Source organism: Peromyscus leucopus, chromosome 2 (genome assembly GCF_004664715.2).
Source record: "Peromyscus leucopus breed LL Stock chromosome 2, UCI_PerLeu_2.1, whole genome shotgun sequence".
Taxonomy (NCBI): Eukaryota; Metazoa; Chordata; class Mammalia; order Rodentia; family Cricetidae; genus Peromyscus; species Peromyscus leucopus.
In genome coordinates this window covers 117,459,403-117,479,601 of record NC_051064.1, presented here as the reverse complement: position 1 = coordinate 117,479,601, position 20,199 = coordinate 117,459,403, and the positions used below count along the sequence as shown (strand labels likewise).

The 20,199-nt window shown below is 49.0% G+C and overlaps 2 protein-coding genes across 5 annotated transcripts; one reads left to right on the top strand and one right to left on the bottom strand.

Annotated features, from left to right (window-relative positions):
* Positions 1 to 5,480: 5,480 nt before the first annotated feature.
* Tspan1 (tetraspanin 1) lies at positions 5,481 to 18,658 on the top strand. 4 transcript variants are annotated; one of them, XM_037202844.1, is made up of 9 exons: positions 5,481 to 5,498; positions 9,811 to 9,897; positions 13,847 to 13,911; positions 16,617 to 16,823; positions 17,014 to 17,088; positions 17,206 to 17,304; positions 17,414 to 17,566; positions 17,841 to 17,924; positions 18,172 to 18,658. In XM_037202844.1, the coding sequence occupies exons 3-9, from the start codon at positions 13,855 to 13,857 to the stop codon at positions 18,217 to 18,219; spliced, it is 723 nt and encodes a 240-aa protein (XP_037058739.1). In that variant the 5' UTR covers positions 5,481 to 5,498; positions 9,811 to 9,897; positions 13,847 to 13,854; the 3' UTR covers positions 18,220 to 18,658. The 4 variants fall into 4 exon arrangements, with proteins under 4 accessions (XP_037058739.1, XP_037058738.1, XP_037058737.1 ...); XM_037202843.1 differs by lacking the exon at positions 5,481 to 5,498 and adding an exon at positions 6,156 to 6,246; XM_037202842.1 differs by lacking the exons at positions 5,481 to 5,498; positions 9,811 to 9,897 and adding an exon at positions 13,245 to 13,404.
* P3r3urf (PIK3R3 upstream reading frame) lies at positions 7,665 to 8,669 on the bottom strand. The gene is made up of 2 exons (XM_028889509.2): positions 8,394 to 8,669; positions 7,665 to 7,801 (listed from the first exon to the last, which is right to left on the bottom strand). Exons 1-2 carry the CDS (start codon positions 8,623 to 8,625, stop codon positions 7,758 to 7,760), a joined length of 276 nt encoding a protein of 91 aa, XP_028745342.1. The 5' UTR covers positions 8,626 to 8,669; the 3' UTR covers positions 7,665 to 7,757.
* Positions 18,659 to 20,199: the final 1,541 nt, after the last annotated feature.

Here is a 20,199-nt window from a genome sequence, read left to right as displayed (position 1 = left end):
GAGTCCGAGGACCACTAGTTTTTTTCTCCCGGCCCAGCGCCCCCACATTATCCTGCCAAGGAATTCCCACCTTCTATCCTATCCCCAAACTCCTGGCTGGAGCGGCAGGATTCCTAACCGGGAGGGAACGCCCATCTCAGCCCTTGCCGCCCTTAGGTCGGGGCAGGGAGAAGCACTCCCAGCCAGGCACTGGCGCCTATTCGCCTGCTTCACGGAAAGAATGCCTTTAATAAATCCGGAACGGATTTGCATCACTGCAACAAGGGGAGGGCTCACGGATCTCACAAAGCTCCAAAGTTGAGGGTGCCTCCATACCTCCCCAACCCCAGGGCTGGAGGAGCTGCTGGAAGGCAGAGGTGTGCCCACTGACCTTAAACGTGGCTTGTGGTGGTCGCTAGCCACCTCTTTTGAGACAGGGGAGGAGAGATAGGAGAAGTGTGTGTGTGTGTGTGTGTGTGTGTGTGTGTGTGTGTGTGTGTGTGTGTGTGTGTTAGTCCAGCACTCTCTACATACACAATTAAGAATCATTTAGCTGTGCGGTCTTCTCAGGTCCCCCAGCAGCTACCTCTAGAGCCCTCACATCCTGAGGGTGCCCGTGTCTTAGTGGCTACATCTGTGCTCATAACACAGACAGTGCAGACTCTAAGTCTTAGCCTGGGCTCTCTTCATGCCTGTCTCAGAATTCCACTCTACTCATGCTGTTTCTTAGAAAAGGCCTTTCCCATGCTGCATCAGCTAAACTTTTGCCAATTCTGTAAGCCTATCCTAAAACACCCTCTGCACTGGGCTGGTGGCTTGTAATCCTAGCACTTAGAAGAGTAAAGTGGGAGGATTTGCATTCAAGACCAACCTGGGCTCTAGCAAATTCCAGTCCAGCCATGACTACATAGTGAGTGAGACCTTGTCTCAAAGAAAAAGAAAAAAATAAAGACCAGGATCAGGACCAGAATCCATCCCAGTGGAGTGCCTGGTAGGTGATGGAGATAACTGTGTGTGACCTTTCCTCCCTCACTCTTAGACAGATCTGGATGAGATGATCCCCAGGGCTGCCTCCAGCCCCAACCCTGTATAACTAGTGATTTCTTTGATCTCTCAGCCTCTTTGGATGACCCAAACTTTGGGCAGGTATCAGGAGTATATCTGAAATCCTCCCACCTCTTTGGAATTAGCTAATAAGGCAATTGTGCAAGGTTACCAGGAACCTCCAAATGGCAGATGTAGCATCAATCCAACAAGATATGACCCCAGTGGGAAAGTCCCACTGCCCCAGGCTACTGAGAACCAGACCTGCGAAGAAAGCCTCAAAGCCTCATTTACAGTCAGTCGCCTTTCCTTTCGACACACTCACACTGTCGTATGAACACCAGAGGACAAGCTCAGGGCCACCATGTTTTCTATTCCAGTCTCCAGCCATCTCCAATAAACAGTTCATCCCCCTCCCCCAACACAAGGACCTGAGTACCTATCACATACTCAGAATGACACTCTGCCCCTTTCAAGCTGGACACTTGGGCCACTGCTCCGAGACTCCCATCCATGGGCTCTCATTACCTACTGAAGCCGCATGGAATTAATGCTAATCTGAAGCCAAGGTCCTCAGATTCAGATAGAATCTGACTTGCAATTCCAGTTCTGTTACACCCTAGGCAGGTAATCTTAGACATGCTATTTACTCTCCTTGAGCTTCAGCCCATTAATCTATTAACAGGGCAATGAGGACTCCGGGGGGAGGGGTGGCTCCCTGTAAAGTGCATACTTAGCATGTTCAAGAGACTCTGGGTTCACTCTGTAGAACCAAACCAAACCAAACACCAGAGTGACAGTTGTGGACATTTTATAAGATTTCAGGAAAACACACATCAATGCAAGAATGTCAAACGTAAGCATTATTTCTATTGCTGTTTGCCTTCATTCTTCCAGGAAGCTGCTTAATGTATTCTTTCAAAACTAGGTGCAGAGATATCTGAGGCAGAATTTCTCTAAACAAAACCAGGAATAAATAATATTAATGCAGCTGGGCATGGTAATGCATGCCTTTAATCCCAGCACTTGGGAGGCAGAGACAGGCAGACAGACCTCTGCGAGTTCGAGGCCAGCCTGGTCTACATAGTGAGTTTTGGGACAGCTAGGGTTACATAGTGAGACCCCATCATAAAAAAAACTACTACTACTAATAATAATAAGATGATGCTCTAAGGACCCAAATAGACTTCAAAAAGCACAAAGAAGGTTTGAGGTTCAGAGAAGTGACAGGCTTTGCCAAAGGTCACACAGCATGAGTAAGTACGTAGACTGACAGGTATCCAAGGGCAGAGTGTGAAATGGAAGTGTGAGAAGAGGTCAGAGTAGAGATATTGAGCTGAATCCACAGACAAGCAGCCCACGAGGCCCTTCAGGTGACATTGCCCCATTTCCCATGCCCAGCAAGGCCTGGCATCTGCCTGTTTTTGGAACTGCTCCTTCTGGATTCTTGAGTTTGTAGTAGCTTCCCAGAAACACTAGGTAAATATGTATATTATTAACCAATAACCAGCCCCAGAGCTCTGCAAGGGTCCCCATACAACTTTCCCTCAAGACAAGCCGATTGGTGGTGGCACATGCCTTTAATCCCAGCACTCAAGAGGCAGAGGCAGGTGGATCTCTGAGTTTGAAGCAAGTCTGGTCTACAGAGTTCCAAGACAGCCAGGGCTGTTACATAGAGAAACCCTGTCTCGAAAAACAAAACAAAACAAACAAACAACAACAAAAACCAAACAAATAAAAGTCTCTTTCTTGTTTAACATCAATTTATTTTATTATTTTTTGTGGTTCAGAGGGTCAAACATTGAACTACTTGAGCTGTGTACATTCCAAACCTCAGGTTGACTCCCTCCTTCTTTAATGCACAGCTCCTCTAAGCATCATCTCAGATGCGCTTAACAAGATTCTCTCTCAGGACCTTACTGTGGGGACTCTGAACCCCAGTACCTGGGGTACATGTGACATTGATGTAAATCAAGGATCAGCATCTTGGAATAGTCTGTTTCTCCCAGAGACCCTAAGAAAAGCTTGAAGTATGTTTTGTTTAGTATCTTTCCAAAGAAAATAGTCTGACATGGGCTGTTCATCTAAAGTGTAGTAAGGAGTCCCCAGTACACTTCCAAAATGTTCTTTATTCTGTTTTTGGTGGATTTGTCTTACTTTGAGACAGGGTCTCACTATGTAGCTCTGGCGGGCTTAGAACTTGTTACATAGACCAGGCTGGCATCAAACTCTGCCTCTGGAGTGCTAGGATTGGAGGAGTGTGCCACCACACCAGGCTTGCTTTGTTTTCTTGAGACAGGGTCTCTCATAGCCCAGACTATCCTCACATTCACTATATAGCTGAGGCTGGCCTTGAAATCCTGATCCACTGCACCCTGCTAACCTTCAGAAATGTCTGGCTGTGGTTAACCCCAATCATGAAGAAGCTGGAGATGCTAGGGCTGAGCTGGTATGTTAAGCTTCTTGTTGATACCCCCACTCCTTTTTCCTTTTTCCTTTTTGAGATGAGAGTCTTGCTATGTTGCTCAGGCTGGTGTCAGACTCATGAATTCAAGTGATTTCCCCCCCAAGTCTCCTAAGCCCTGGCACAGCCGTGTACCACCACACCTGACCATGATTCTTTCTTTAGGCTGTTTCATTGTTTTTATAGTTCCACTCTGTCTCCACCTGCAACTCCTCTCCCCTGTGCGCGGGAACGCGTCTTCATGGACAGAGTCTGCGTCTGTCCAGTATGGCAGGGTTATTATGTCAGTCTAACCTCATGGACCCCAGGCTGTCTGCCTCTCCCACTGAGCACATGCATGAACTGCTCTGTCATCTGCAGCAGAAAATCTGGCTTAGGCATCCACCTGAATGAGGGACTTCACTGACATCTCAGACATCTAATTTAAGCACATTCTAACGTGTGTGTGTGTGTGTGTGTGTGTGTGTGTGTGTGTGTGTGGTCAGTCTAGGATTCAGTAGATGCCATCATTCTAGATTCCTCAGCTTCCAAAATTTTAGAGTAAAACTCTAAAAGCATCAAAGATCCTTTGACTGTGGACTCTATGAATCCAGAATTTCATGACTTTGTGTGTGTGTGTGTGTGTGTGTGTGTGTTTAATGAATTTTGTGGTTGACATGGTAACAAGCAGTGCCCACTTGGCCTGGGTTTTTGTGTTTATGTTCTATAAGTTGCGTCTCAACCCCAGGATTCCTTCTGTGGGTTCCACTAAAGGCAGAAGGAGATGGCTAGGGGAAGAGAAGGATTGCCATTCTTCCTGGGGTCACAGGGCAATCCAACACTAAACCCCAGCTGAGTTCACCCACCCCATCTCCCTCAAGCCCTTTAATGTCCAGACCCTGAGGAGAAGCAATCTCCTTCACAGTCCTTCCTCTCTGGCCTGCCCCAGAGTCCAGTGGAAGAGAATTTAGCGGGAGGCTGGTGTGCTGCTGAATGGGTGACAGGGAGGGAGGGGTAAGCCAGGGCAAGGAGCCAGGGAAGGGAACACAGAGATTCCTTAGGGAGCTCGGTAGCCTTCCCCAGAGAGGAGGAAGGAACAGAGGCCGGAAGTGGGGGTGTGGGTAAGGGCACTGGTAAGGGTGGGGTGACCAGTATTGTATTGTGGGCCTAGATCTGGGCTTCCGGTGATTGACCCGCTGGTGACAAGAGGACTCCAGCCTCGTGCCCCGGGGATTGTCTGGTTCAGCCAGACCCTATCCTATGACTGTTCGTCCCCCTGCCTGAGTCAGACTCTCAGAAAAACTTACGGAACCCATCTCAAAAAGCGCCTTCTTGGAGGGCTCTCTGACCAAGAAAGAAGGGAACCAGGACGAATACAGCATCACACTAGGGTTTAGAGTAAAACACTCGCAGGTGTTTCCAGTCCAGGACTATTCTTCCTACATTCCAAAGGACTCAAAATGGTCCCTGGACTTCATTGTTTCTGACGAGGATGACGTGCCCCAGGCCACCTCCCAGGAGCAATCTGGACCCCCTCCTCCAGCCCTTCCGGCAGAACAGTCCAGCACAGCACAGGACTGAAGCTGCCAAACCCGATTTTCCGGTGGCTGCCCAAGGCTGGCTAAAGCAGGAAGCCCTCCTCCTGGCATGGACCCCTCAGGCTGCCGTTCTCCTCCCCCTCACCTGATTCCCTGCCTGGGCTGTGCGCTCGGCACCTGTGCCAGCTGTCCTAGGGTGCCACCACTTCCTCCTCTACCTGCTTGCCATCTCCCCTGGCCTGCTTCCCCCAGCACCATACGGTGTGGGCCGGTGCTACCCGTCTCTGGTTCAGTCTTCCCGTCTCCAGATGGAGAACAGCGGCCTTCCCACAGAGCAACTCAGGGGGAGGGGTCGAAAAGTCGATGTGAATAGCGAGAGGGCCCCTCGTTTGCTTTGGTGGGTTGGTGTGGGGTTGGGAGCACAGCTAGGGTGTGAGGAGGAAGCGCTGTTTGTGGGACTGTCTAGGTAGAACTGCTGGAATGAAGGGTGCAAGGTAAGGGGTGTGTGTGTGTGTGTGTGTGTGTGTGTGTGTGTGTGTGTGCGCTCCCTCTGGATTCCTTATGTTATCTAGCCGATGGGAGATGGAAGAGAAGAAAGAGACAGACACCATCCTTAAAGCTTCCAGGTTCCCAGTGTTCTGGCTCCCGTTGAGGAAGACCTCTCCTTGTCTTCACCTGTCTCATCTCCAGAACTAGCCACCTCCCTGCAAGCACTACTGAGTCAGAGCTGCAGATCGAGAGGCAGAGGCACCTGAGGAGTTGCAGATCAGCCAGGGCCCTTCACCTAAACCCAGGCCCCTGCTGCCGTTGCCCCACAGCTCAAGCCCCCTCCTTTAGTCTGGGAATCATCCCTGTGTTCTCAGCCACCAAAGAACTCTGGTGGGGTGAAAGAGAGTGAGTTGCACCCAATCATCCAGGGGCGCCATCTAAAGTGAAGGAGTGGGTACCTCTGGCTGTGGCTTCCTCTGAGAGCCCGGAGGGGGAGGAGAATTGGGAACCTGGAGGAGGAGGGGTAATGGAGGAGAAGTCATTGCAGATGGAGCTAAAAATAGCTGGAAGAGATGATGTCATCGAGTTCCCTCTGCTTATCACCCCCCCCCATACACATACATAGAAACACATACACACATTCAAAGACACGGATACACAGGGACATAAGCAAAGGCATGAACGCTTGCCCTGCACACAGTGACACTGGGGGGAGGCATTTGGGCCTCAGGGCTGCAAGGGCAGGGAAGTCTGGTGAGTGTGTCTACCTGTGTGTGCCTGAGTTTGCATGAGTCCGATTGCATGAGTCTATGTTTATATGCTTATGTTCTTGTGTGTGGGTGTATGTATGTTTGTGTCTGTGTATGGGCATGCCTCCTGCAAGGGGTGGGTGGGTATCTGTTGCATTCTTGTTAGTGCTGATCTCTGTTCATAGCATGTGCCTGAATACATGCATTTGCTAATTATGTTGTATACATGTGAATCCACTTAGATTTACATGTCTACATTTGTTAGTGGACTATGTCATGTAGTTGGATGTACAGATTCTTTATGGGCCTCGGACACTGGTCCAGCCACCTTCCAGGTGCAATTAAAGTCCAGCAGCTTATTTCCATACCTCGGAGCCCAGCACTCTCTGGATCCAGTGTAACTGTGAATTATCTGCCCTAGCCCTCCCCACAGGATCTCATGCTCTAGCAGGCTTATAGTAGATGTACTTAACTCATTTTCCTCTTGGGAGAGGAAAATGATGTTAGCCAGGCTTCTTAAACCCCAGAGGATAGGCCACCAAAGGTCTTAGGGATTGCTCCCACCCCCCAGTCCTCACACTGGCCCATGTGCAAATCAACTCATTAGAGACAAAGACACTCGCGATGTTTCTACCACGAGACACAACCCCACAGAAACACAACCCACGGAAACCTAGTTAAACCCTATGACACATGGGCACGCACTCAGAAATCCAAATGGAAAATCCCCAGGCCAGACAGAGCGCAACGCCCTCCCCTGTTCCTGGGCTCAAACTCAGTCTTGCCCCACCCCCAGTGCCCCAGCTCAGCTGGCAGTCCTGGAAAACGCTGACCTCAGAGGATGGCTGGGGGCTGAAGGTGACATGTCCTCCTCCTACACTAACCATTCTGCGCCCCTCCCTCCTGCAGGCTGCCCCCTCCCCCTCCTGACCTTCATTTTCAGTTGAGCTGATGCTGCTTTGGTTTGCCTCGGCCCTCACAAGCACTCCTTGGCTCTCTGGGCTGAGAGCAGAAGCACATTCGGTCACAAAAGGCATATCTAGTCACATGTGCCTTAATGCGCGCATTCTCCCGTCACACCCAGGAGCAGCCACACGTACATACTGACCAGCACCCAGGGTACCTCATACTAGAGCACTTGTGGGGTTCTGTCTGTCTGTCATCCGGTCTCTCTCTTATCTGTGCCTGCTTGTTCTTTCCAAGATGCCTTGTGCCCATGGGAGTGTAAGGCAGGAGAGCCCCTTACCTCACAGGGCAGATCAAAATGCTGAGAACAAAGATGGGTTTGTCTGGCTGACCTTGTCCTGTCCTTCCGCTGTCTAACTGTGGTTCACGTGTGCTGTCCCTAAAGTTCACCCCTAAGAGTATCCAGCCCCGACCCTATCCTCATGCCCTGCAGAGTGGGGACACTTCAGAATGGGGTAAGACAGCTTAAGCAGAATGATTGTATTTGTTGTTCACTGTGACAGCCCTCTGGAGGAGCAGGTCCAGTGCAAGACAAGCTTCTGGGCATTTCTAGAGGATTAGAAAGCCCCCAGGTTGACAGAGGTGTCTGAGAACTGGAGAGAGAAAAGAGAAGGAAGATTAAAAAAAAAAAAAAAAGTATTTGTGGAGGCTAGAGGAGATAACTCAGTGAAGTCCTAGTCCTATTAGCTCCTGAGGTCGATCCCAGAACCCAGGTAAAAAGGCTTTCGAGTGGTGGTACATGCTGATAATCCCAGCACTGGGGAGGCAGAGACACACATGGATGTGTCCTGTCGGATGGTCAGCCGGCCTAGCCTACTTGACAAATTCCAGGCTGGTGAGAGGCCCTGTCTCCAGAAAAGGTGCATGACATCCAAGGTTGTCCTTTGGCCTACACTGCATGCATACACACATGTATGCATGTGTACATGCACACACACCAAGAAAATAGGCATGTGTGAAAACCCCACAGCTCGCCCCTCGCCCTCAAGCCCATCACTGCAGTCTTGCCATTTTTCATTAAGGCTCTCAGCATTTGGTGATCTGTGCCCTCAAGACCCCGCCATACCCTTGGGAGGGAATTCCCCAGACTGTCCCTTAGAGCACATAAGCAGTACAGGGGAATACTTTGACTTTTCAAACTCCCACCTCGAGTCGAAGATCCCCAGCCCACACTCCCCCACTGACCTTGTGGTGAGAGGATCCACACACTGGTGGTAGTATTGTTGGTGTCACTGATGTTTGTGGTCACAGTGGCAAGGTTGGTGGCAGCTGGGGCTCGGGGTTTCTGCCGGTATGTCCTCCGGCTACACTTGAACATTCTGAGACACCGGCTCCGGGGCCCACCTGTACCTGGCCTGGGGTAGGGAGAACTCATGCCCCGAGGCCGAGGGGCACGGACAAGCTGAGGGGGCCCCATGGCTGCAAAGAGCTTCTGAGGGGTTCTGCTGGCCAGGACAACTGAGATCTCTATGACATAAGGAGCCCACCTAAGGGTGGTACTCTTTGTTACAGGTTTGGCCCAGCCTCCACCCAGACAGAGATCAGACTTCCTCACAATCCTCCTCATGGAGTCTAGCCCGAGAGCAGACAAGCACAGCTTGGTCCTTTGGGGAAATGAACTCTGGTGTGTGGGGTGGGGTGGGGAGGGGAATCACTTGGTTATTTTTGTTCATCCACATTAACAATACTAACAGTATTTATTGAGCACCTACTGTGTACCAGACACTAAGCTTAGTACTTCACCAACATGATTTCATTGAATCCCACCACAGCCCTATGAGGAGATTCTATTGTTAATCTTATTTGTAGAAGTTGATTCTCAATCTTCCCATTAGTTGGAGGTTTACAAAGTCATCATAAACATTGACTTAAGTACTGCAGCTGCATGACTGTCTGAATCAAGGTCAGCTAACAAAGCTGCGTATGGTGGGTACACACCTTTAATCCTGGAAGGCAGAGGCTGGCAGATCTCTGAGTGGGAGACCAGTCTGGTCTACAGTTAGGGCTACACAGAGAAGCTCTGTTTCAAAAAACAAAAACAAAAAAAGGAGGCCGAGTATCTAACACATACATATCCTCTAAAGCATATCACAACTTTCTTGGGCTTGGGAACACTAGATTATAGTTCTTCAGCACCACTGGGCCTACTTGGGCCAGCAACACTATTAATAACATAATCATCATCAACAACAACAAACAAAAAAAACAAACTAAAACAGTTGAATAAAAATTATTGGTAGTAATTAGACTGCTGGGCAAACATTGGCTTGTAAGAGCTGGAATATATTTCTGAGGGCAGAGAGTCCTCCTGTTTAACACACCTGAGCTGGAAATGTGTGTTAGGCACTCAGAACCTTTTTCCTCTAAATCATTGCGAAAGTGACACAAGAATTGGTCTTGTAGTTACAGATGAATGTGTGACTAGGTGAATTCACAGATATGGACTCTGAATAGTGAAGACTGACTATATAAGGAAACCACCTGAGTGAGGTGTAGTCATAGAATGTAGAGGCAGTCAGGGGTTCAAATCCAATAACTGCCAAGATCCAAAGCCCAGAGCATTCACCTTTGCTATTCTATGCTCATTTATTTGTTTATTCAGGATATTCGATAACAACCAGGGACATGGAAGAATGTGAACTCCCAGAGTTTTTCCTGAGATGAAAAAGAAAGTCCCATGGAAAAGGGGGTAAGAGATGCTAACCCTGGCTTCACCGGTTCTTGTAGGAAGCAGACAGGAAAGTTAGTGTCTACCCTGCCTGCGCTAAGGTGAGGAACTTTGAATTTGCCCCGTTCTCCCCACTTTAACCAGACTCTCTCCCCTCTATCACCTCTTGTACCTTCAGTCCTTCAGGAACTTCAGGTCCCAGATTGTGGGGCCTCACCGTCCACCGCTTTGTTCTCCTTAACTTTTAGCCTCTGTACTTCTGAGCCCTCTGCCCTTACTCATGCTCTGGGCCAAAGCCTCCTCCCTGGCTCTATATGGAAGTCCTACCTGCCTCCTTAGAGACTCCATCAATGTTTAAGATAGGCTGACAGGGAGAGTTTTGGCTCTCTCTCTCTCACAAGTTATGTGATCCTAACAAGTACTTAAGATTTCTGGGCTTCTGTTTTTCCCCATATTTAAAATAGGGATTAAAAAGAAAGTCTAAAATGTGTGTGGGAGGTAGAGGCCAAGAGGATCAGGAGTTCAAGTTCACCCTTAGCTTTACAGAGTCAGTGGCCAGGCTGGACTACTTGGGACATACAACAAAAAAACCCAAACCAACCTAGAATAAACAAACAAAAAAGAAAGTCTATTTCATAGGATTGTTGTGCAGAAAAACAAAACAAAACACGTTGCACATTAAAGCCATGTTTTATTAATATAGTCTGGTATAGTTCTGGCTGGCCTGGAACTCAGAGAAATCCACATGCCTTTGCCTCCTGAGTGCTGAAATAACAGGCATGACCCACCAAGCTCAGTCCATTTGTTTAAATTTTGAGATGAGATCTCACTATCTTTTGCCCAGAAGGATTTTAAACTTGTAGGATCAAATGATCCTCTTGCTTCAACCTCCAGAGTAGCTGGTAATACAAGTTTATTATCTACAATGTTATTATCCCCTTCTCTCTGTCTCTACGACTGCCCCTTTCCTCACAAGCATAAAAAATCCACTTCCAGGCTGCAGAGATGACTTAGCAGTCAAGAATGCTTACTACTTTTGCAGAAGACCCTTTAGTTCCCAGCACCCACATTGGGTAGATCCAACTATAACTCCAGCTCCAGGGAACCTCAGACTGTTTTCTTCTGGCCTTTGTAGGCATCACGCATGTGAACACACACACACACACACACACACACACACACACACACACACTTTACCACCACCACCACCACCACCACCACCACCACCCACCACCACCACCGTCCCTCACCTAAATCCATCCCACAATCCCTCCAGCAGTGCTCTCTGTTCTGACCTCTTGTGCTCATTGCTCTGCGCCACAGAGCAGGGAGAAAGACGCATTCTAAAACCCCATAACTATTCTCTTACACAGACTAGGAAACAAAGACTAAAAAACAAATCTCAGAAATGGCCAAATAGCAGGATGGGGTGGGTCTGCCTATAACCCTAGTACTAAGGAGGCTGAGTCAGGAGGAACAAGAATTCAAGTTAGCTGGGTGTGGTGGATCATGCCTGCAATCCTAGCAACTTCAAAGGCTGAGGCCGGAGGATTGCCTCAAGTATGAGGCCAGTCTGCTCTATAGAGTGAGACCTCTTCTCAAAATAAGTAAAGCCAGACTTGGTAGCTCACACCAGCACTCTGGAGGCAAAAGCACACAGGTTTCTGAGTTCAAAGCCATCCTGGTCTATAGGACCATTTCCATGACAGCTAATCAGTGCAGAGAAATCCTGTCTCAAAATAAATAAATAAATAAATAAATAAATAAATAAATAAATAAATCAAAAATAAATAAATACATTGTCAGTGTAAGTGACTCACATCTTTAATCCCAGCACTTGGGAGGCAGAGGCAGGAGGATCTCTCTGAGTTTGAGGCCAACCTGTGCTACAGAGTGAGTTCCAGGAAAGGCAGGACCAAAACTATACAGAGAAACCCTGTCTCAAAATAAAATAAAATAAAATAAAAAGTAAAAAGTTCCCAGGTCCCAGCCGGGCGGTGGTGGCCCACGCCTTTAATCCCAGCACTCTGGAGGCAGAGCCAGGAGGATCTCTGTGAGTTCGAGGCCAGCCTCGGCTACCAAGTGAGCTCCAGGAAAGGCGCAAAGCTACGCAGAGAAACCCTGTCTTGAAAAACAAAAAACAAAAAACAAAACAAAAAAAAAGTTCCCAGGTCCCATGGTCAGATAGCTAAGAAATGACAGAACCAGAATCTGAGCACCTGAATAACTATAATATCTGAATAACTGGAGAGCAAGAACCTGTGAAGACACTCTCACTGAGAACTAGTGGCATGGGAAATCAGAAAGGGAGCCCCAGAAAGAAAGGGTTCCAGAACCTTGGCATGGGACTGTCTCCTTTGTAGGCACACAGTGCCACCTGCTGGCAGAATGGCCAGGGGTGTGCACAGAGGTCCAGAACATGGAGAGGGGGAGACAGAAGAGAAAAAGATGAGGGGCAAAAAGATAAAGGGAGGGGGCTGAAGAGATGACTTAGAGGTTCAGAGGTTGCAAAGGACCCTAGTTGGATTTCCAGCACCCACAGGGTGGTTCAAAGCCTCCTATAACTGCAGTTCCAGGGGATTTGATGTCCTCCACTGACCTCTAAGAGAACCAGGCTCACATATCAGAAATATGCAAGCAAAAGGATATTAAAAAAAAAAAAAAAACAGATGAAGGGGGAGAAGGATGGGGAACTTGAGGTTTTTATGGAAGGAAGAGGACAAAGAACCATTTCCTGTTCTGAGGAAAGAACAGAGGTTGCCAGACTGTGACCATTTCCTTGAAAGTGTGTGGTGTGTGTGTGTGTGTGTGTGTGTGTGTGTGTGTGAGAGAGAGAGAGAGAGAGAGAGCGTGTTTATTTATGTGCATATGTGTATCAGTGTGTGCATATGCATGTGTGTGCACCAATAAATGTGCGTGTACGTGTGTTCACGAGTGTGTGCATGTACTTGTGTGTGTGTGTGTTTGCACATTCAGAAGTATCAGTCCATGTTATTATATATGTGAGTTTTGTGTGTAAACATAGGGATGGCAACCTGAGCAGATGTGGGTGCCAGTGAACACACAGATTCGAGGGAAGGATCATATTACACTGCTGTGAGCAGAGCACACAGAAGTTCTGGAAAGGTACTGCTTTCCTGACTCTGCTGCTTCCTCAACCCCTTTCCTGAGACGAGGAGAGATAGATGACATATAGGTGACATTTCCAGGTGGAGATTTACTTGTTGCTTTGGGTGTTGGGAACCTGTCTCCAGGCAGTAGAGGGCAGCAGGGGCAAAGGAGGTTGATCAACCATGGGTGGAGCCAGAAGGCGGCGGGCGGCGGGCGGCGGCGGGCGGGGGCGGGCGGGCGGGCAGCAGGAGGCTTTTAAAGCACCTGCCTCACCTGTAGATGGGCAGTGCTGTGTGAGGACTGGGCAATCCATCATCTTTCTGCCAGTACACCAAGTGGCAGCTTCCTGGAGCGGTTCTGTTTCTTCAGGAGCGCAGCAGATCCTCTTCAGAACCTATTACCAAGAGCCCTGAGCAGGTGATGGCCCAGGGCAGAGATTAACCTGTGAATGGACCAGTCTGGAAACAGGTTTGGGGTGCTGGAAAAAGCCAGGGGAAGGTACCGAAAGAGTCTAAGGCTGGTCTATGAAGAAGACCAGGAAAGGCAGGTATCCAAAAAGGGAATTGAGAGTCCTACAGTGTGGGAGTCGGGCTTGTAATACCTGTGTGAGAATCTGGGGATGTTAGGATCAGGGTATTAAGTTCTGATAACAGTATCTGGGTAGTAGAGGTGGGCAGGGAACTGGGAAAGTCAGAATGGGAACTGGGAAAAGTTCTGAGATATCAGAGTCCAGACACAGGGTCAGAAATTAGTGAGAAATCACAGGATGTTAGACTCTGGTATGCCAGGGTCCAAAAAGCAGGGCCAGCCCAGGGCAGGTGGGACAGAAGGTCCCAATTTGTACATGTCTGTTTCCCAGGACCCACCATGCAGTGCTTCAAGTTCCTTAAGGTCATGATGTTCCTCTTCAATCTAATCATCTTTGTAAGTATGGCGATTGTGGGCTTTTGGGGGTTCCCTAAAAAAGCAAGTCACAATCTGAACATAGCCCAAGCTGGGGAATAGGAGACTATGTACCCAGACTCTGCCCTACAAGTTCTCCTTAATGAATAGGAAGTGAGGGTCTTCCCAAATGCTGATTCCTAGCCCCACTAAGAGCCTGGCTGCCACATGGGAGTTTGGGTGAAGATGGGAAGGTTAGGGATGGAGATGCTTCAGGCTCTCACCTCCCTTCCAGGAAGGATCAGTGTAGGTCGGGATAGGCTAGCAGGAGTGATTCCCCCTTTTCTACAGGCCTTCAAGGTTCAGAGGGGAAAGAGGGTCTGCTTAAGTTTATAGTACAAAAGTGACTACCATGAATGGAGACGTTGAAAGCAGAGCGGGCTCGTGCCTCTTAGAGTTGACTCTGGCAACCCTTATGTATTCAATAAACATTCATTGACTAGGCTGACATTGAAGGGACTGGGATTGTTGCTCAGTGGTACAGCGTTTGCTTAGCCTGCGGGAGGCCACAAACAAAAAGGAAAGCATATTCACTGACTAACACTCTATGCTACGTGCAAGGGTAGAAAGCAAGCAGGGCCACTTAACCGCCCTTGAGGATCTCGGGACCAGTAAACCAAACAGGCTGATAATTGTCAAACAGGCTGATAATTGCTATATACACTGATAATTGCAAAGTGGTACTTTCAGATTTACCACCAAGGCTAAGGGAGTCCCCGGAGGGTTGAATCTAGCCTAGTAGGAAAATACTTCCTGGAGGAAGTAGCCGAAGCTGGACATTTGCATTGGGTGGGGTGGGGGTGAGGGCTGTAAAGTGCGTAGGAAGGCCCAGAGGTAATGAAATTTGATATTGTTTAGAAAACCAGGAACAGATTATATAGGGCTTGTTTGAGAAGCTGAGCCATGAGGCCCAAGCCCTGGAGATAGAGACAGAAGAAAGAACACAGTAAACGAAGGGGTTCCTTGCAGAGGGGTGGTAGAACAGAAGTAGAAGAAGTCTTAGAAATAGCTTGAGCAACGCGGGGAGAAGGAAGGGTCATCCCCCAGGCTCCTGTGTGCTCAGTGGAGGTGCAGGGATATTTGAAAGCCACACGCCTGCTAGCAGCCAATGGAGCTAAAGGGTGGGTGGAACCCTGGCAACAACAAGGGAAAGTCTATCTTCCACCCCCTCCCCAACCTCCGTGAATATTTTAGAAACCCTGATCTCAAAAAAAGTGAGTTTTGGAAACTGGAAGTATTAGAGATGAGCAGGAAAATAGCCACTGTGAAGGAGGCATGGGGCAGTAGGAAGGAAGGACAAGAAAACAGTGGTCAGGGCCACCAGAGAAGAATGAGCGAGAGGGGAGAAAGTAGAAGCACGAAGTGTGCACCAGCTTAAAGAAAGTGGGCAAAGGAGCCGGGCGGTGGTGGCGCACACCTTTAATCTCAGCCCTCGGAAGGCAGAGGCAGGAGGATCTCTATGAGTTCAAGTCCAGCCTGGTCTACAGAGCGAGTTCTAGGACAGCCAGGGCTGCAGAGAAACCCTGTCTCAAAAAACTAAAAAGAAAAAAAGAAAAGAGGAAGGAAGGAAGGAAGAAAGAAGAGAGAAATGGGGCGGAGGGTAGATAGTCTCTTCGACTCCAATGTGGTCTGTGCCTTGGACTTCCTTTGGCTGCCTTGAATTAGTTTCATTCATATAACTGAAGGAAGTACGAAGATTTCAACAATTGGGAGAGCCGGGACTCTGGACTGATAGGGTTAAAGGCAAATCCAGTTTGGTTTCTGTCCTCTGTTGCCCAGGCCTTGCCATACTGGACAGAACAAGGTAGGAAGGCCAGACTCCTTGAAATTTGACCCTGTAGGCTAGGAGCCCAGCTCTCTTGTCCTTAAGCAAACATCCTGGGATACAACCACACTATACATCTCTTTACCCCCGCCCCAGACTCAGTTCCTTAGCTGGACAGTGGGAGCTGGGCACAAGTCAGTGTCCAGTGCTGATCCACCGAAGCCCTTGGGTCAGCAAAGAGTTTTCTAGGACCTGTGGGACCAGGGCCTCCATTGAACCCCCTCAGAGCCTCGAGATCATCACCTCTGAACCCTGAGGTTAAATCAGTGTCTTGAAGAGAAGCCGTAGTTGGGTTCAACCTCTGTTTCCTCAGTTTTTACTTGTCAGGCAGTGGTCTAGGTGGAAAAGGAGTCTGGCAGCTGATTCCACCCTGAAGAGAAATCAAATAGGGCCTTTGGGTAGATGAACCTCTCAACCTCTGCCCCTTTCAAGGTTTCAAGCAGGTGGAAGCCTCACCCTGCTGTTACTATAGTGACTGTTGAGCCAGCTCCACACTACCACCCGCCTGCTTCCATGTATCAGAGAACAGAGTTATTGTAGGCACCCACAGCCCAAGAATGAGTGACTAGACCTGTTTTCGTTCCTACCTATGTGGCAGGACCCTGACTACAGAAAAAAGAAAGTTTTAGGCCTCCTCCCAGCCTGTGGATATTTCTAGAACCCCCCATCTCATTTTTATCTTCCCAGGTGAACAGACTGGTGAATTTATGTGTCCCAGTTCCCATCTTTCTGGTACTAGTTGATGTTTCCCTCCACACACAATAGGTAGCTAGAATCCCTGGTCAAGGGAAAGTTTCCAGACTTGATGGTGAGAAAGGGAACCGTGACTAGCACCGTTTCAAAGACTGACTTCTGTCCCCAGCTGTGCGGTGCAGCCCTGTTGGCTGTGGGGATCTGGGTGTCCGTGGACGGGCCGTCCTTCCTGAAGATCTTTGGGCCACTGTCATCAAGTGCCATGCAGTTCGTCAACGTGGGCTACTTCCTCATCGCGGCCGGTGCTGTCCTCTTTATCCTTGGTTTCCTGGGCTGCTACGGTGCTCACTCGGAGAGCAAGTGTGCGCTCATGATGGTGTGTCAGACCCAGCTCCCCAAACCACAACCGAGGGTCCCTTCATCCCCGACACCAGCCCCTGGGGAAGCCCAAAAGCTTACCCTGCATTCCGGGAGCCTCACCGTGGGGAGCCCCTGCCTCTTTGATGGGAGCGGGTAGGGCAAGGAAGGCGGTCTCCCTAAAGTGTGCTTCCTTGTCCCCCACCCAGTTCTTTGTCATCCTCCTCATCATCTTCATCGCCGAGCTCGCAGCGGCTGTGGTTGCTTTGGTGTATACCACAATGGTGAGGCACAGGGACGGGGCAAGGAGGAAAACTGACCAAAGCCCCCCAGAAGTGGGTGGTGACCTGTGAATGGCTACTTCCCCTGCCAGTCTCTTAACGCTGGCCCGACCCATCCAGGCAGAACAGTTCCTGACGTTGCTGGTGGTGCCTGCCATCAAGAAAGACTACGGTTCCCAGACTGAATTCACCCAAGTGTGGAACTCTACCATGGACGGGGTAAGGTGGGCTGGGAGGATTTGGGAGTGGAGAGGAAAAACAAAAACAAACACGGCCCAATCAATCACCCACCCTACTTCATCAATCACCCACCCTACTTTGTCTGCAGTTGAAGTGCTGTGGTTTCAATAACTATACAGATTTTAACGGCTCACGTTTCGTCGAAGAGAATAAGGTCTTTCCTTCTTACTGCTGTGGCAAGCCTAGCAATAGCACCGAGGGACCGTGCACTGAGGATAAGGCCAGAAATGAACCAGTACAGGTATGGGCTGACGTAGAATGGTGGGGTTCCTTTTTTTATTTTTCAAGACAGGGTTTCTCTGGGTGTCCCTGGCTATCCTGGAACTCACTCTGTAGACCAGGCTGGTCTTGAACTCACAGAGATCCACCTGCCTCTGCCTCCTGAGTGCTGGGATTAAAGGCGTGTACCATCACTGCCTGGCTTGGCTGGGATTGTTTTAATGGCCTTACAGTAGTAGTAAATGGGTCAGAGGAAGGGCACTGTCAGCTATAAACACTTTCTCCCCTCCCCCAAGGGTTGTTTCAAACAGCTTCTGCATGACATCAGAACCAATGCGATCACTGTGGGTGGTGTGGCAGTTGGAATTGCGGCCCTGGAGGTAAGTCAGTGAAGAGACTGGACCTGGGTATCAGTACAGATTAGCCCATCTCTGAGACTTCTCTAGAGGAGAAGATTTCTTGTGTTTTCATTCTGGAGCTGAGGACTGAACCCAGAGACCTATGGATGCCAAGCATGTCCTCTACCATCGAGAAAGCAATGCTTCGTGGAGGCTATTCAGGGTGGGCAGGAAGCCAATCCTTGATCTCAATCATGGCCTTTCGTGTCTCCCTGTTCCTCCCCACCAGCTGGCTGCCATGATTGTATCCATGTATCTCTACTGCAATCTGAAATAAGACTGCGTCTACCTCCCCACTTGCTGCTGCCACATGGAAACCAGGAAGAGGCACTTGGCACAGCTAGGCAGCGGTGACCTGGGTGGAGATGAAATCTAACAACGTCATTTGGGCTGAAAGTGGATTTGCCTTTGCTTGCTCTGGACTTTGGGCTAAATAGGGACCACCTCTTCCGGGCTGTGTGTCTGTCTCGTCCTTTTACTGGTGGGGCTGGGGAAACATCTGTTCCAGAGTTTCTGAAGCAGCCCCTTCTGCCCATCTCCTTAGTCTTTTCTTCAACCCTCGACACTCCCTTAATATAAAAGTGGCTCTTGATGATCCCAGCGCTCCACTGGTGGATGAAGGCACTTATAGCCTGGGCATATTCAAGTCCAGCAAGGTCATAGGATGGATGTGTAGAAGGCATTTTGGAACCTATAAACCAATGAAAACATTTCTATTTCGACTGTGTATACTTGGAGAGATGGGGCCAGCTTGCCTAAATTGCACTGCTTTTTGTGAGGCTGGAGACTCAGCAGGGTGGAAGTGAGGTAGGTATTTGGGTTTCAGGTCCGGGAGGGAGAGTAAAAATGGGCAAGAGGGCACGGAGGAAGTGGGAGCTGGGTTGGTCTGCCTTTATGTGTCATGAGAGGACTTTGTCCTGAAAGTTCTCCCTCCTGGTGAAGGGCACTGGACTGGAAAGCTATGAAAGTAACAAGCTTGTGCCAAGTCAAGGAGGGGAGAACAGAATTATTGTCAGGGCTGTGGGGGTGGAGTCACTCTTTGGGCTCCAAGAAGCCCTCCAGGAACCCTGATGAGTAGCTCTAAGCTATGTGCCCTACTTTAGAGAATGTTAAAATCTTCCCTTTGGTATTGGCCTATTCACTGCTCTAAAGATCCATATCTTCTTGGGGGAGTTGATTTACACATTTTTTTTTTTTTTTTTTTTTTTTTTTGGTTTTTCGAGACAGGGTTTCTCTGTGTAGCTTTGCGCCTTTCCTGGAGCTCACTTGGTAGCCCAGGCTGGCCTCGAACTCACAGAGATCCGCCTGCCTCTGCCTCCCGAGTGCTGGGATTAAAGGCGTGCGCCACCAACGCCCGGCGATTTACACATTTTTATTGGAGGACAACAGGGGAGTGGGTCTCTCCCATCAATGGGAGCATTCACAGGTTCTTCAGCCAATCCAGACTTGTACCCCCTGAGGGTGGCTGGGCACACTGGGTATGTTCCCATCATCTTGAACGGGAACTGGGTGGTTGTAGGGTGTGGCCTGGTTGGCCATGGTGGCACATTTAGTGTATGGTCTGAAATCATAATTATAGCAAGGCTCCCTACACAATGACCACCAGCACTGGCTCCTTCACCCAAGCATCCTTTTCTTGTTTTTTTTTTTTTTTTTTTTTTTTTGTGTGTGTGTGTGTGTGTGTTGTTGTTGTTGTTGTTGTTTTTTTTTTTTTTTTTGAAACAAGGTCTACGTAGTCCTGGTTGTCCTAGAACTTGCTCTGTAGACCAGGTTGAGCCTGCAACTCAGAAAGCTACCTACTTCTGCCTCCTGAATGCTGGGGTTAAGGGTGTGTGCCATCACACCTAGCCAAGATCTCACTTGTTTTGTTGTTTTGAGATGGCGGGTCTCATGTAGCCGTGAACTTTCCATATGGCTGAGAATGACCGTGAATCCCGCCTGTCTCCGAGGTGCTGGGTTTACAGGTGGCTGTCACCACACCTGGTTTTATGTGGGATCACACCCAGCTTCGTGTGTGCTAAGCAAGCACTTAACTGCTTGAGGTACACCCCTAGTCTTTACTTAGTTTTACAGCCAGAGAGTCCCACAGCTTTCCAGCTGAAAAACTGAGGCTGAGACTTCGACCAGACTGCCTCCTGCAACTGGGTAGCCCTTGCTTAGTACAGTGATAGTCCAATCTGAAGAACCTGACCAGAATGTCCCTAACAAAAATCTGAATGTCTTTTAAGCCAGATGGCAGTGGTGCATGCCTTTAACC